Source organism: Parus major, chromosome 3 (assembly GCF_001522545.3).
Source record: "Parus major isolate Abel chromosome 3, Parus_major1.1, whole genome shotgun sequence".
NCBI lineage: Eukaryota > Metazoa > Chordata > Aves > Passeriformes > Paridae > Parus > Parus major.
In genome coordinates, this window is record NC_031770.1 from 653,104 (window position 1) to 668,151 (window position 15,048).

Below are 15,048 nucleotides of genomic sequence, written 5' to 3' on the forward strand. Positions count from 1 at the left end.
CCGCGGTCACTGCGTGCGGTCACTGCCTGCGGTCACCGCCGCCTGCGGTCGCTCCCGTTTGCCCGGAGCCGCTGGAAGCGCAGCCAGACCAGGGGAGGTTTCGCTCTGGATCCTCGGGTAGCGAATGGAGCGGCGGCCCCCGCTCTCCGCGGCGCTGCCCGATGGTAAAATCGCCGGGATTCAATGGTTCGAGAGAAACGACGGGGGAAAATCCAAGGCGACGGAAGGCGGTGAGCGGGAGGCGGGGGCGAAGCCAGCGGCACCTACCTGGGCAGGGGTCCCCGGGCGGGGGTCCGGGCTCGCTGCGGCAGCGGGGACCGAACGCTCCGGGTGCGGCAGCCCAAGGCGAGCGGCGGCCCCACAGCTGCTCCCCAAATTCCATCCGCCCGTGGGGTGGCCGCGGTTCCGCCCGGAGCTGCGCTCGGGTACCGGGACGGCGCTTTTCCCCTTTCCGCCTTCCCTCGTCAGCCGGGCGGGCAGCGCGTCCCCGGCGCTTCGGGCACCGAGAACAAACGCGCTCCTGCAAAAGAAAGAGTGCGAGTGTGGAGGGAGCGGGACTCCGGGCTGCGGCAGCTCTGCGCTCCCAGGCAGGGTTTGCCCTGGCCCGGTGACAGCGGGAGGCGGCCGTGCTGAACTAGCGGGGACGCTGCGGGGAGCGGCAGGAGGAGAATGCCCGGGGTCAGGCGCCTCTCTCGGGTCAGGTCCTGGTGAGAACAGGACCCGGGGAGAGGCTGCTGTGGTTTGTGTGTCTGCAAACGGGCAAACCATTCGGGACCCGAAGGCTGAAGTGAGCCCCAGCCTCTGCCCACGCGTGTGTCCACCCCACGCTGCCTCACAGGTACATTAGAAACGCATTTTTGAGCGCTGTCAAAATTACACTGTTGGAGGATTTTTCCATCTCCGCTCAAGCCTTCTTGTCAGCCTCGAGTTCCTATTTCTGTTTAGCACGTTCTGAATGGAGCGCAGGGCCCAGGGGTGCTGAGCTCTGAGCAGACACAGCTAAATGAATTCAATAGTCCTGTGCTTGTTCTCCTGCTTTTTACAAACAAATGAACATTTATGTGTGTGGATCCTTTCATTCACCACCAGAACAATCCTCTGCACAGAAGAGGGGAAAATGCCTAATCAGTCACAGAAAACCAGCACGGTGGTCTGGGCTGGGAAGTGCAAAATACCGTGTCCACCCAGCCTGGGTTTCATAGCACTGGAGGACTGGGAGAGGCAGGGTGCAGAACTGCCCCAGGTGAGCCCTGGGCTGGCTGCACAGGCTTCCTCAAAGGCAAGGCAGCTTCCCCAGCACTCCTGGTGCGGGCACTCAGCTGCGGGCCTCAGGCAGGAGTGACACTGGCACAGAGGCAGCAGCCGAGCCGTGCCAGGCTTGGGGACCCCACGGCACGAGCTCGGGGCTCTGTGCTCGCTCTCCAGAGCGTGGCTGCTCTGCTGGATTTTATTTCCCAGAAGCGCTGCTGACCACGGCTGTTCCTGCTGACACACAGGAGCGGTGGGCAGCGTTTGAGTGCCGGGGTGTGAGGAGGCCAGGGATGCTCCAGGGACCCCGTGTTTGTCCGTGTGTCTGTCCCAAGAGCCGCCAGACCCCGGCTCCTGGCCCTGGGAACCACACGGCTCGCCCAAGTGCCTCCCTTTGTTTCAAGCCCTTGGAGCCTGGAGCACTTGTTGAACCTGAGTGCAGCAAAGTGGCCGACAATTAGGAAATAAACAAATATCATCGGAGGCGTTTTTGGGCGGAATCCAGTCACACATAGCTGGGCTCGTTGCTGTTGTTATCATATCGAATATTCCTCGTAGCTGTGATACTTGTGCTGTGCAGCAGCGTCCCCGGCACGGCAAACATGGCATTATCTCGCTGTGCAAAGGCTTCATTAATCAAACCAGACAATGGGCCCGACACATCCCTTTGAGCCCGGCGCTGGGATCCTCCGGGCTTTTCACCTTGTCCAAACGGCTCATCCCTGTCAGTGCAGGCAGCAGCTCTTCAGAACTGATCGCTCTGAGCTGTGGCACTGACAGGAGAATTAACAGAATTCCCCAGTTATTTTATATTCTCCCTTTAACTTCTCATGGCTTGCAGAGGCTGAACTTTTTCAGTCTTTCTGTCTGTACATGAGATCCATCCAGTCATTTGTTAAAACTCTACTGAAAGAGCCTGATGGATGTGTGTCCTTTAAAGCAGCAGCAGCAGCAGCAGCAGCAGCGCTGAGATGGAGCAGGATGGAGTGGCCTGGCTGAGCCGTGGCCCTGCCGGCAGGAGCTGCAGGGCGGACAGCAGAGGGAAGAGCGTGGCCGTGAATGTGTCATTCTCCTGACAGAGCATCCTGGCAAAACCACGGCTTGGTGCAGGGGACGGCACACGGGGGGTGAGGTAGGACCTTGTGTGCTGGGAACGGGTGTGGGTGCAGTGTCCCCTTTCCCCCAGCGCAGCACCGCGTGCTCCGGGCACAGAGCCGGCAGCAGTCGGGCACGGCAGCCCTGAGAGCCCCCGGAGGGATGGGCTCCATCCCACCCCTGGGAGGAGGGGAGCTCCTGGTGCCTGTGGCAGGCTCTGCCTCGTGCTGGGTTCTGTCCCCTGCCCTGGTTCCCGCGGCCCTGGGACCCCAGCGAGCATTTGTGGCACCGAGCTGGGCTGTGTGCTGTGCCCATTTCTGCCACGTGCAGCCTGCTCACTGCAGGACATGCTGCAGAATGAGCCCAAATCCCCCTCCTGAACAGAAACACAGCACAGCTGGCTCTGTTGGGAAACAGAAACTGAAGGAGCCGTGGCACTGGGCGCTCCCGAGTGTGAGGTGTAGATGCTTCCAGGGATGACAAGAGTCGAGCCCTTTGGCTGTGAGGGGTCTGGTTCCAGTTCAGCCTCTGGGCTCACATCTCAGAAAGCCTGAATTCAGTCCTCATTTCTCCAGGGGCGGGGAAACTCAACACTGACAATCTCCCCTTTCCTCTTCAGGCAGCAGCAGACACCTGAATGGAGACTCCTCGTGTTTACAGCCTGGTCACAGGAGTGACTGAGACCCGAAATCTCCCTGACATCCTCTCTGGCCTCGTTTGTGCCACACCCGCTCCCTTCCACTCGTGGAGCCTCCTACACTGCACAGGACACTGGAAAAGCACTTGGAGATGGCTGGAGGAAGAAGGGGGCTTCCTGGAAAACAATCTCTAAATCAGGCCCTTCCCTGTGCCCTGGCTTTTCTGGGGCTCATTAACATCAGTGGTACGTGCTCGTATCTCAATTCTCCAGGATTAATTAAAAACCCACAGACAGTGCCATGCCCAGGGGCTTCGCAATTATGTCAGCAGGCTGTGGCTGAGGCCCTTATGTTTGTAATAAACATGACATGCTTTTAGCTGCTGGGGTCTCCAGGTTTCTGTGCGCTCAGCCGTTGGGTTCCGCGTTCCAGGTTCCTGCTGGAGGAACTCTGTCACCTGCCCCGAGGCGGCAGATCTGAGGCCAGACGTGGTGTGCGCTGCCTCTGCGTCAGACACGAGTAATAACAGGTTCCGAGGAGCTGTACCACTTAATAAAAGCATTTTATTACATTTAAATGTATTAAAATGTGAACATTAAATTCAACACGCTAATTACTGTTCCCAGGCATTGCCACCGACGGGAAATGGATCCTCACAACTGCTCTGCTGAGATCGCTCACTGCTGTTGCTGCTCTTTGGTTCCTGGCGTGTTATTAGTGCTCTGCACTTGGGACTGGAGTCATTAACAAAAAGGACTCATGTTGGGCATTATGTAAATTCTCTGTATTCTTCCACACAGCCACCGGGGCCTGTGGTATGTGTCTCATTGAGAAAAAAGAAAAGCAAATGCATTTGGCTGTGCCCTGGCTTGAGGGTGAGCTCACTGTGCTCTCAGGGATCACCCAGGCACAGCCACAGAGAGGGAAAACCTCTTCCCAACACATCCTTGTGTTTCTGGAAATCCCTTTCCAGGAAAATCTGTCCCCCCCACCTGCTTGCTGCGTGTCCTGTGACACCCTGCCACGGACACCAACAATTCCCGCTCTGTATGGAGTTTCCCACTTTTCTGGGAGCGAGGGGCTTCCCATCCCTGCAGCAGGCAGGAGCAGCACCTGGATCCATTGCCCTGGAAAAGTGGGAAAGCCTGCCAGGGGTCTGTGGTAGGTGAGGCCAGGTGCTCAGCTCCGTGAGGCCAGTCCCACACCCTCACAATGAGGCCAGTCCCCCACATCCCAGAGGAAAGGGGGATGCTCAAGGACACGTGGCTGCCTCCTGAAATGAAAAAGAGCCTAAAGCCGTTCAGATTAGAGCACATCAATCCCTGGGCTGGAATCAAGAGATGCTTTGGTTTGGCAGCTACTGGGGACAAAGCCACCATTTCTGTTCAAAGTGTACTTAATGCGACAGAAGGAGGCGGCTTCTTTTGACAGTTTTACAGCTCTTATCAGATTACATCAAAATTAAATTAAAACAATCTAAAAGAAGTGTGAAGTACTGTGGGGAGAACACAAACAAAACACTCCTCTTTGTAGGCTTTCAGGGAAGGGCCCACAGTCCTTATCAGGGATGGGAGGATGGAGATTATTCTTGAGTCAATTACGAGCCTGATGAGCACATGGAACAAAGTGGGAAATACGTCGGGGGACCAGGCTAAGGCTCCTCATTTCCCTATTTTTCGTTAAATAAATAGCAGGATATTGAGCCCTGCCTGCAGTTCAACATCCCTCAGTCCTAGCCTGGGGTCCTCAGGGAAAAAAATCCTGCCGGGGCTGCCCAGGAGACGAACTGTGCATCCCGATGGGTCAGGGGCCATCGGCCCCTTCCCACCACACCCTGAAAATGCAGTTTGGGAATAAGGCTTGCAGTGGGCTGGGCATTTCAGACAGGGCTGGGAGCGCTAGGGAGTTTTGTACCGTTTGCGGTGTTCTTTTAGCGAGCACAGATATTTCTGAAAGCAGGCCCAGGTTTCACCTGCGGGCTCTTGTGAAGCTGTGAGGGAGATCTCCAAAACACAGCTCTGCCTTCAGTAAACAGAGGAAGGGGGGAGAACTGTCCTCATGATGAGCCCACTTTATGGGAATGCAATCCTGAAAGGCTCCCAAGTCCTCTGCTGGGCATTCCTGGAGTGGGAAAGCTCTGATCGAGCCCATCCACGCTTTGCTGAGCCGGGTATTTCGGGGACACACACGGGGTCTGAGCCAGGCTAATCTGGGGACAGCTGGGTGCCACTACACCCATTCCACAGAGCTTTTGGCTCTGTGTTCAGATCTGTGGGGCTGAGCTGGAGGCTGCAGGTGTTGGAAACACCAGAAATGCTGCTGGATCACCGAACCCAGCCGAGGAACCCCAGAAGCTTCCGATCCCCCCACGTCCAGGGCATGTCCCCAGCCGGAGCCTCCAGCTCCAGCCGAGCTTTTCCATGTGTCGGTTCTTGGCCAGGAGTTCTAATGAAGGGTAATTACTGTGATGATCTCGCACTAATTGTACACTGATTGCTGTCCTAATTATGCTTGAGCATTTCACCGCTCTCCGCAATTTTGTCTATTGATGTATGGCTTCTCCTTCATTTCAATTATTCACGCGGTATTCAGATTTTATTGGGGGCCTGGAATTTAAGCGCTCATTTGGCAACTTCCTTTCAAAGGGATCAAAGTTTTTATCTGGAAATGAAAGGCGGGCGTTGTGTTTTCATTCTGCAGCTGGAGATGTGGGTGCAGGGCTGGGGATGGCTGTGGCTTCTCCCACGTCAATTTTGGAGAGGTGGCAGCACCAGAGGGACACAGTGGCACTCCACAGGACGAGCAGTCAGGGTTCTTTTCTTGAAAACCATTGTGTACAATAACCTCGGCAAAACCGAGCTGTGACTGTTCAGCAGCTCCCGGTTATTTTTTTTGGACTGGCGCTTTGCATATTTCTTCCTTTTCCAGGGACACGAAGCCTGCCTCGCCCCAGCTGCCCTCCAGCACCAAGCCGGGGGCGCAACACCCGCGGCAACAACGTGGTGGTGAGAGATGGGGTAACGACAACTAATGATTTTAAAAACTAATAATAAAAACGCCTTCCAGGCTCCCAAAGCGCCTCTGGGCGGCGCAGGCCGCGCCCGCCCGTCCCCATGGCAACGCGGGGCGGCACTTCCGGGGTCCCGCGCGGGGCACGCCGGGAACCGCACGTGGGCAGCGCCGGAAAGCGCGCGGGGCACCGGCACCGGGAAAGGGAACGGGAATGGGAACGGCACCGGGAACGGCACCGGGAACGGCACTGGGCGCGGCAGGTGAGCCGGGTCCCCCGCGGGGCGGTCGGGGCTCGGTTCTCGCCCCGGGCGGGGGGACGCTCCCCCCCTTGTTCTCAGCCATCTCCTTTCCCTTCGATGCCCGAGCTCTGGAGCGCTGGGAAGCCGGTGGGCAGCTCCCGGTGCATGGAGCGGCCGGCACCTCGGGCCGCCGGTCAGGCTCCCGGGCAGGGTCTGCTGCCGGTGCCCTGGGCAGCCCCGGGGGTGCCGGGCTGTGTCCGGCCCCGGGAGCCCTGCCCCGGTGTCCCGGTGTGCCCGAGCCGCTGCTGCGGGCTGGCCTCGCCGCCGCTCCCTGCGGACCACAGACACCGGCTGCTCTCACATCCATCGGCTCCTTCCTCCCCTGGATATCGGCGTTCTCCGCTCGGGCAGGAAAATCACCTGGAGGAGTGTGACGAACAGGATCGGGGGAGCGGCGTTTGCCGGGCTGTGCCTGGTGGAGGAGGAAATTGAGGGATGGGATCCCAGGTGGAGCCTGGCTGTTGGGTTGTGCACATGCCTGGGAACCCCCATCCTGCTGCAGGCACCGGCAGCATCACACGGCTGGAAGGGATGGAGCAGCAGGAAGGGCTTTCCTGGCTCTCCTCTCTGCAGGGAAACTGGGAGGAGGTGTCTGTGTGTGTGTAGGGAGAGCCTAAATCCCCGGAGAGCGGTGTCCAGAGGTGCTGGGGTGTGCGGTGTCCCCTTCCCTGCCACACCTCGCTGCTGGGACCCCGGTGCTGTTCCTCAGGAGGCACTTGGCTTTGCTGGTGGCAGGGCTTGCAGGGGGAATCTGCTGCTAGCCTCTCCTGGCTCTTTTCTGGTTTTTGCTCAGGGGATGGCTGTTCATCCTGGGTGCAGTTTGGAGCTGCCCAATAATGGCAGCATCACTCTGTTCCCAAGGCCGCCTTCCCGATGGGCTGGCTTGAGGCGTGGGTGGCTTTGTGGTGCAGCACGTGTCCGTGCCCTGCCCGGTGCCCTGGCACTGCTGGGGCGGTGTCGATGGCCCCTCGGGCTCTGGGCACTGCCAGGACTCCTGGTGGACATCAGTTCCTGCAGCCAGCAGGGCTCACCCGCCTCTGGATGGACGTGGCTTGGATGCCAAGAGGAAAACGTGAGCTGGTTTCAAGTTCAGTTCCTGAATGCAGTAATCCACAGCAAGGCTTGGGGGCTCAGAGCCCCTCCTGGGCTGTCTGGGGTCTCTGGCTGCTTTGGTGGGTCCCATGAGGATGTTCAGGCGTCTCTTCCCTTGCCAGCAGCCCTGTCCCAGTGTAGAGCAGAGAGTGCTGAAAGCTCAGAGCTGTTCAGAGCTGGGCTGGCAGGTGGGTCTGTAACTCCCAGCAAATCTGACCTCTGCCCAGCAAGGGCTGTGCCCTGCAAAACCCCCTCCTTGTGGCATTTGGAGAGCTCAGGTGGTGAAACGCTTTTACCTCACTGTAGGTTGTTTGTTTTCTTCCAGTGGAGCCAAGAAGAAGGCAGAGGATGGAATGCACAATGGCTGACCCACACCTGTAAGCCTGTTTAAAAGCTTCTCGGGGGTTATTTTATTTCGGTTACAAAGGTTTCACTATCTTGGAATGCCTTTAGAATGTTATCTTGAAGTTTTTTCAGTAATAATACATTTATATTCATATGCTAAGTGTAATGCAAAATTCATGTCCTTGAGTTACTGATGAAATAACTGCAGCAGGAACATGAATGCCTCATTCTGTGGGTACTGAAATCTTGGGAATAGCCATCAGGCAGGTTGGCTTTATCCTGTTTTTGCAAAGTCACCACAGCTTAGTCCATGCTGGAGAACCCTTGGGTCTTAGAAAGTTGAAAGCCTTAAGAAGCCCTAGGGGATATTCCAGGTTCTGGCCCTCCTCCTTGGGTTCTTTCTGCAGCATCTATTTAACATATTAATGATTAATGTATTTAATGTAAATTGCCTGGACAGTCTGTACAAAAAAACCCCAACAAACCCAAACCCTGAACAGCAAACCAAGGCAAAAAAAACCCCAAAACACCACACCCAAAAGTCCCAGCAACCAGAGAGGACTGAGAAGTGTCACCCAGTGTTCCATTCCTGTCCTCAGAGCTCCGGGGATGGAGTGCTGGGTGCTGTGGGAGCCCCTCTTCCAAAAGGGGCATAAACACAAATTTAAAAAAAAAAAAGTCTGGACAGGTGGGGCAGCATCACATGTACTTTGTTTCCTGTTTTTTTTTTTTTTTAAATTTGGTTTAATCTAACATGTTTAGAACTGCAGTTTCTCTGAGCATCTTTGGGCTGCAGTTTCCCTCCTGGCTGAAATGGAGCTGTGAGCCAGGGGCATCTTGGGGTGCCTGTTCCCCTGTGCTGGCATTGGTGTGGCTGCCCTGGAGGCACAGGAAAGGTCAGGAAGGAGATCTGGCTGGGAGGGAATCTGGGCTGTAGGTGGGAGAGAGCTGGCTCAGATGGATTTCCAGTGGCACCGTGGATTTAGGCAGCTGTGACAGCTCAGCCCCGGCGTTCCCGCTTGGGTGACTTCCAGAACACGTTCCTCTGCTACAGTTTCCATTCTGATTTAATGGGATGGCAGTGAGTAGCACATGACCCATTTAAAACACAGTTGGGGGAGATTGTTAACGTCTCTACCCTTTGGAGCACCAAAGCCCCGGTGTAAATCTGGGGGGAAGTGGCACACAGGTATTTATATAAATGCCTCTGTGGGGCCTGGGGCAGCTCCCCGCAGCGCTGCTGTGCGTGCCTGAGGCAGAGCGATTGCGGTGGGTGCCTGTGGTTTGTTTCCAGCCCTTTGAGCGCCTGTTTTTGCCCCGCAGGGTGAGGCAGGAGCAGCAGAGGCTGCAGAGGCAGCTGGCAGCGGTGGCGGCGCGGCAGCAGCTGGCCCTGAGCCGGAACCGGGCGCTGCGCCGCCAGTTCCTGCGGCTGGAGGCTGACATGGAAACCACGGGCTGGCGCAGCATCCGCGAGATGGAAGTAGCATTTCTGTCAGACTGGGGCGTGGGTGTTGGCTGCTGCTGTGCAGGAATCTCCTGCTGTGTCCTAGGGCTGGAAGCAAGCCCCATCAGGGTCTGTGTTTCAGGCTGTAGAATAGTCAGGGCTGAAGTACCCCGGGTTCAACAGATGCTGTGAGAAAAAGCCAAGCCCTCGGGGTTCTTGAATCACGTTGTTATTATTGTAGTTGTTATTATTATGTTGTCATGCTGTGCCCTAAAGTACGGTTTGGGATGATGCAAAGTGAGGATTGCAGGTTTTTTAAGATGAAATTGAGCCATCCCCTTATGCCACTGATGCGTGGAGCCAGGTTTTTGGGGGAGCAGAGTCTGCAGGGAAGGGAGTTGGTGCCTGCTCTCCAAGGGCAGTGGCACTCCTCGGAAACCTTTGGCTGTGTTTATTCCTCACACAGCAATAGCCCTGAGGTAGTGCCTGTCGGATCTGGTGACATTCCCAGAACATCTTTTCCTGGCTGCAGTGCAGAAGCCCAGCAGTCAGAGCAGTTCTGGGGGGTGTGATTCCCCTGCTATTCCCCTGAGATTTTTACCTGTTATCTGAAGCAGAGCAGGAGGGGGGCTGTGCTGCGGTGCCAGCTCTCCCCTGCTGCTCTGGAGGGATTTCCCCCCTGGGCAGCAGTGGCAGGGCTGGTGGCTGTGACACCTGCTGCCAGGCCCAGTGCCATGCCATGAGCTGCACGTGGGGCTTTTGTTCAGCCCCTCCATTCTGATGTTCCCGTGCCATCCGCTTTATCTCTGCCAGCTTCCAGTTACTTTTTGGAGCCGCTGAACAAATGACATCTCCTCCGTGTTAGTTATGGAGAGCAGGAGAGTTATGGAGCGTGCAATCATTTAATCTATCATGGGAGTACGCAGAAGGAAGTTATTGCTGTTTTCTCTCCTTTTTTCCCATAGAGAATGCCCTTTAGGAGTGCTTTATCACAACTCTGTGCACATTCATCACGTGGCTGTAGCTCACAAAACTCCTTTTGTTTCTGAAAGATGCACTTTTGCTCCCCGTGTTCCGTCAGTAATTTTTAGGAGTATAAATAAATTCACTTCAGCCTTCAGCAAAATGCAGGAGTTACACCTGAGTTTCTTTTGAGCATCTCCACTCCTGACGTGGCGGGGCTTTGTTCCCCACAGTTCCACCTTGGTGATCTTCACCAAGAGCCCAGCCAGCTGTGAGGTGGGGATAGAAACAGGCTGTGGGGCTGGTTTCACCCCAACCCGAGTCGTCCCTGGAGGCAGCAGCAGGGGTTTGGTGGGACAGAGGCAATAAACACGAGCCAACAAGTTACTGCCGTTCTGGAGGGCTGGGAGTGCTGGGCACGGGTAAAGGTTGTGAAAGCCCTGCAGCAGGTTGTGTGCAGGCCACGCTGCTCGGGCAGGGCAGAGGGAAAACGAGGAGCAGACGAGATCCCCGCTTCTCAATGGGTCCCAGCTGAAAAGGCTGCGGGGGTTTGCATTTAGAGGTGCACATGGTGCAAGGCGGCGTCCCTTGGGCTGGGGCGTGGGGAGGGGTCCCTGGGCTCCGTGTGACGGATTTGTTCCCTTTTAGGAATGGTACGGAAGGGAAATCCGAAGGCTGTTATCCCTCCGAGAGGGCAGCTCGTCAGCAGGAGGTGATGAGGAGGAAGGGGCCAGCGAGCAGGTAATGGGGAGAATGGGATCCACTCCGGCACCGCGCTCTCCTCGGAGCTGCGCCGCCTTTCCCCAGGGACTGCGGTGCCGGGGCGCGCGGGGCGGAATCCTGGGGAGTGCCTGGCAGAAGGAGAAGCACCTGGGTAAAAAAGTGCAGCTGTTTCATCCAGAGAGCCGGGATCAAATAAAACCTGCGGCTGTTTCCGCACGTCGTGGCGTTGGCTTTGGTAACTCCTGCGCTGGATGGCCCACGTGGAGATGGTGGGGGCCGAGGAGGAAATGTTCCTAAGGAGGGATGTTTGCAGAACCGCAGCCCGGGAGCCCTGCGCTGCCTTGGGAATTCTGTGTGTTTTGACCTTTCCTCAGAAGGAGCAGAAGGAGATTGCATATCTAAGGAACAGACAAAAAGACTGGCAAGGAATACTTAAATATCTGCTGCCATATATCTGCAGTAATGCAGGCTCCTAATCCCTCCTCCTATCTCCATATAAATGATACAGTTCAAGACCAGAGCTGTTTTCTCCACTAAAAGCAGCAAAGCTCTTTCAGATGAAATGTCTAAAAACATCTTGTAATAACTTGGAGCATGCTGGCAAGAGTAGTCACTTGTGACTGTGTGTGGGAGCCCCTCAGGCAGGCGGAGCCGCACGAGGCAGGACGGGAGCGTCGCTCCATTACCGCGAGGAGCCGGCGGCACGCGCGTCCCTCAGGCTCCAGCATTCATTAAGGAAAGCTTACTGGGCTGAAAGCTGGGAACAGATGATAACGGGATATGATTTTCATATTTAATGCATTCCTTGGAAGAGTGTGTGTGCTGCAGATTGATAGAAGAATCAACTGCTACTTTACTAAAAGACTTTCTAGTTTGCCCTATAGCTACCGATGGAATCATTCAGCCAAGAAATTAACTTTTTCCCCTTTTACCTGCTTTATGTATCTGCTAAGCAGGCTGCTGGCTGCCAGGGAATGTTATTATGCAGTTAAATGTTTGGTATTTAAGACTCTTATCAGAAAAGAAACAGAGGCCACACTATTTTGTTTTTATAGTAGGGGGAAGGTTTTTGGTTTCCTTTCTTCAGTGCATTAGCAGTCGTTAATCTGAGTTTATAGGAAGTTTTCCCCATAGATTAAAAAGTTAAAAACCTTGAATTTAGAGCATTCTTTAAACTGTAATACACAAAGCACTGAACCCTAGCAGCCTTGACCTATATAGGCAGGCCTGTGGCAGGGTGCAGATTGTGCTTTGAATCGGGAGGTGTTGTGGGGAAAGGTGAGTTTATTTTGGAGTGTGAGCCGCCCAATTAGGGCAGGCAGTCTGGGAGATGGGGTTTCCAGCTGATGGAAAAGTTGGCATCAGTACTAGAGCATCAAAGGCTTGTGCTGTGACTTGGGGGGTTGAAAAACTGGGCAGGTTTTGGGCACTATGGCAGCGTGGTGTGCACCCAAAAATGTCAATTTGCGTGTCATAATGGAGTGGATTGTGGATTCCTTTATCCCCTGTCCTCCTCCTCCTCCTCATCTCCCTCCTGGAGCGCAGGGGTAACTTCAGCCACATTGTGCATTTTTGCCATGTCCCTGGGGTGTGTTTCAGCTCCTAATTCTGGGATTTTTTTCACTTCCAAGGTGCTGGTTGTGCCCGAAGCACAGGAGTTTGTTCTCAGGCAGTCGCAGGGAGGTGTGCAGCCAGCACGTGGGGTGGCCAGGCCAAGCCTGTGCAACTGCTTTTATTTCCCAGCACTGGGACTGACTGGGATGGCTCCCTTCAGGCTGCGTGGGGTGCAGTGCCTGTGTCAGGACCCCCTCAGGGACACCTTGGGGACACAGAAGGGCAATCCCAGAACCAACCTTCTACAGACTGGCAATATCCCAGTGCTCAAACGCCTTCAGGAATCTCTGGCACATTCCTGGGCCGTGGGATGTGTGTCCTTTTGGGCTCCCAGTGTCCAGGGGAGTCCTCAAGCTCCCAAGTCCCACGCTGAAGAGCTCTCCCCTGGCTGGCAGAGCTGTGGAGCCCAGGCTCCTGCATCCTCTGTGCTGGGAAGTCAGCTCAGAAGCTCTTCCTTGGAGCCCTCCAAAGGTTTTGGGCTTGGGCATGCTGGAACCTCTCAGGAACACCTGGTGGCACAGTGCCTTCCTGGGGAAAGGGATGGGTAGGGAAGTGTGCTGTGCCCACTTGAAATCCATTTGTTTTGGAGCACTGCATCCAGGAGCTGCCAAAACCAGGCAGGACTGGCAGGAGGCATTTGAAAGCACCAAACCCACACCTGAGAAGTAATTAGGAGGAACCTGAGAGCTGTGGAATACACTGTGAATTTAATCTGAGTGGCAGACCTTTACTACTGCTTAAAATGACCTCATGGCTTTTTGTTCTGCTCCTCGTTACGTGGAATTTGAGCTTTTTTAAGGAACCTTGGTCACAGAGCAGACAAGATGCCTTTGTTTCCTTTCAGCTGGCTTGGTGTGGGAGGAAGAGGTCAGGCAGTGAAAGAGAGGTGTGGAGGTGATTTGGGGCTGGAGGGGAAGCCCTGCTCAGTGTGAGCAGTGGCATTAGGGTGGCTCATGTTGGCTTTGCAGGAACTGGCCGTGGTGGCAGCAGCCACTCCTCCTAAATGGTCCTGATGGAGTGGCTTTGCAGAGGAAAGGAGGCAAGGGTTAAAACACCGGGATTTAGCAGCAGAGTGGCTGTCCCCCTGCAGCTGGTTTTGTTCAGCTGGCCTTGGAGCAAAGTGCCATTCAGAGCGTGTCTGCTCCGTGTCACTGGTGGGAAAGGCTGCCATGGGAAGAGCAGGAGGCAGACAGACAGTGAAATGGAGTTTTGCCACGTTCTGTGGTGTGAGGGAGGCTGGGTGATTCACACTGGAACACACTGGAACACACTGGTGGTGCCTCTGGGCTCTGCGCCCTATGGGCACCTCTGGATGCGGTGCTGTGGTCCAGGCTCTCCAAAACTGTGGAGGATCACACAAAGGTTTGACTCTTTGTGAAGTGCAGTCACCATTCAGAAGGGTTTGAGTCCTTCTGGGTGTGTGTGAGTTCCTTCTGGCTGGGCTGGGGCTGCAGGCAGCTTCTGCCATGGGTGTCGTGGCTCCTGGAATGAGCCTGGGCCCTCGATTCACGCTGGGATGTGTGGAATGTGTGCCAGGGGTTGTGTAATACCAATGCCACAGCAAAGTCTTGAATTCTGTGACACTTCTCTCTGCAGAGCCCAGCACGGCACCCTCGAGAAGCAACGTGTGCCACACAGTTTGTCTCCTGTTTGTCTCCTTCAGCCATGTCCCACTGTGTGTTTCAGGTGCTGCAGGCTGGAGGACAGGCAGGAACTGGCACCAGTACAGCCGTGCCAGGAGAACTGGGCCATGCAGCAGCAGAACTGGGCCGTCCAGCAGCAGAACTGGGCCGTCCAGCAGCAGAACTGGGCCATGCAGCAGCAGAACTGGGCTGTCCAGGAACAGCTGCCTCAGCCACAGGAGGTTTGGGCTCGCAGCAGGAGCCCCTTCTGCGCTCCCCGTCCCCAGAGTTGCTCAGTCCCGACACCGGGAGCACTGCTGGAGAGAGTGAGGAGGAGCATGGGGACCTGGCCACCAGTGAGGAAGGCTCTGAGCAGCTCACCTCAGCTTCCTCAGGTGCCAAAGCAGCCCCCCTGAGGCCGGGCCAGCGGCAGGGAAGCGTTCCAGGTATGGCAGAGGGATGTGTCCTGTCTGCCGTGCCCACGGCTGCTGTTCCTCCTGCTGCACCTCTGGCACTGCTCTTGGAGTGTGGTGGCTCTTGCTCCTTCTTTCCCTCTCTGTTCCTGTCTTCCTTTGGACTCCCTTTCCTCCCAGGCTGCTCAGCGAGGCAGGGAAGGGCGCTGGGGGCTGATCCTGGCCGGGGGCACTGTGAGGGAAGATTTCCTCCCTGCTGTGCCCACAGAGGCCCTGCTCAGTCTGAGCCTCATCTGAAGAGGTTTAATGTGAACCTGCTTCACCAGAGCAGTCACTCCTGGCTCAGGCTGGTTGTCTCCTCCCTCAGAGCTGGTGCACAACAGCAGGGTGATTCCCCCAGAGCTGGGAGGTCAGGGAGCCGGGCTCTGTGCCCAGGTGGGTTTTGAAGAGTGTCAGGTTTGTTCCCAAACCCCACAGACTGCGGCTCCCTGGGCTCCTCCTTGTGAGAGGAGCATGGAAGGACAGGGGCGAGGGCAGGGA

At 55.9% G+C, this 15,048-nt stretch overlaps 1 protein-coding gene and 1 long non-coding RNA gene across 4 annotated transcripts in view; both read left to right on the top strand.

Annotated features, from left to right (window-relative positions):
• LOC107201365 overlaps window positions 1-5,654 on the top strand; it is a 6,752-nt gene extending 1,098 nt beyond the window's left edge. For 2 of the 3 annotated variants that reach the window (XR_001520142.3, XR_001520144.3), the window contains exons 2-3: window positions 2,189-2,380; window positions 2,963-5,654. This is a non-coding gene — a long non-coding RNA (uncharacterized LOC107201365). The remainder of the gene's footprint in view (window positions 1-2,188; window positions 2,381-2,962) is intronic. The other variant, XR_001520143.3, reaches the window with a different exon arrangement.
• Window positions 5,655-6,277: 623 nt separating this feature from the next.
• The window catches only part of KIZ (kizuna centrosomal protein), a 29,519-nt gene continuing 20,748 nt past the window's right edge, over window positions 6,278-15,048 (top strand). The window contains exons 1-6 of the mRNA XM_033513278.1: window positions 6,278-7,364; window positions 7,507-7,572; window positions 7,710-7,761; window positions 9,053-9,206; window positions 10,785-10,877; window positions 14,160-14,541. Of these exons, the coding sequence (XP_033369169.1) occupies window positions 7,166-7,364; window positions 7,507-7,572; window positions 7,710-7,761; window positions 9,053-9,206; window positions 10,785-10,877; window positions 14,160-14,541 (946 nt within the window). The 5' untranslated portion in view covers window positions 6,278-7,165. The remainder of the gene's footprint in view (window positions 7,365-7,506; window positions 7,573-7,709; window positions 7,762-9,052; window positions 9,207-10,784; window positions 10,878-14,159; window positions 14,542-15,048) is intronic.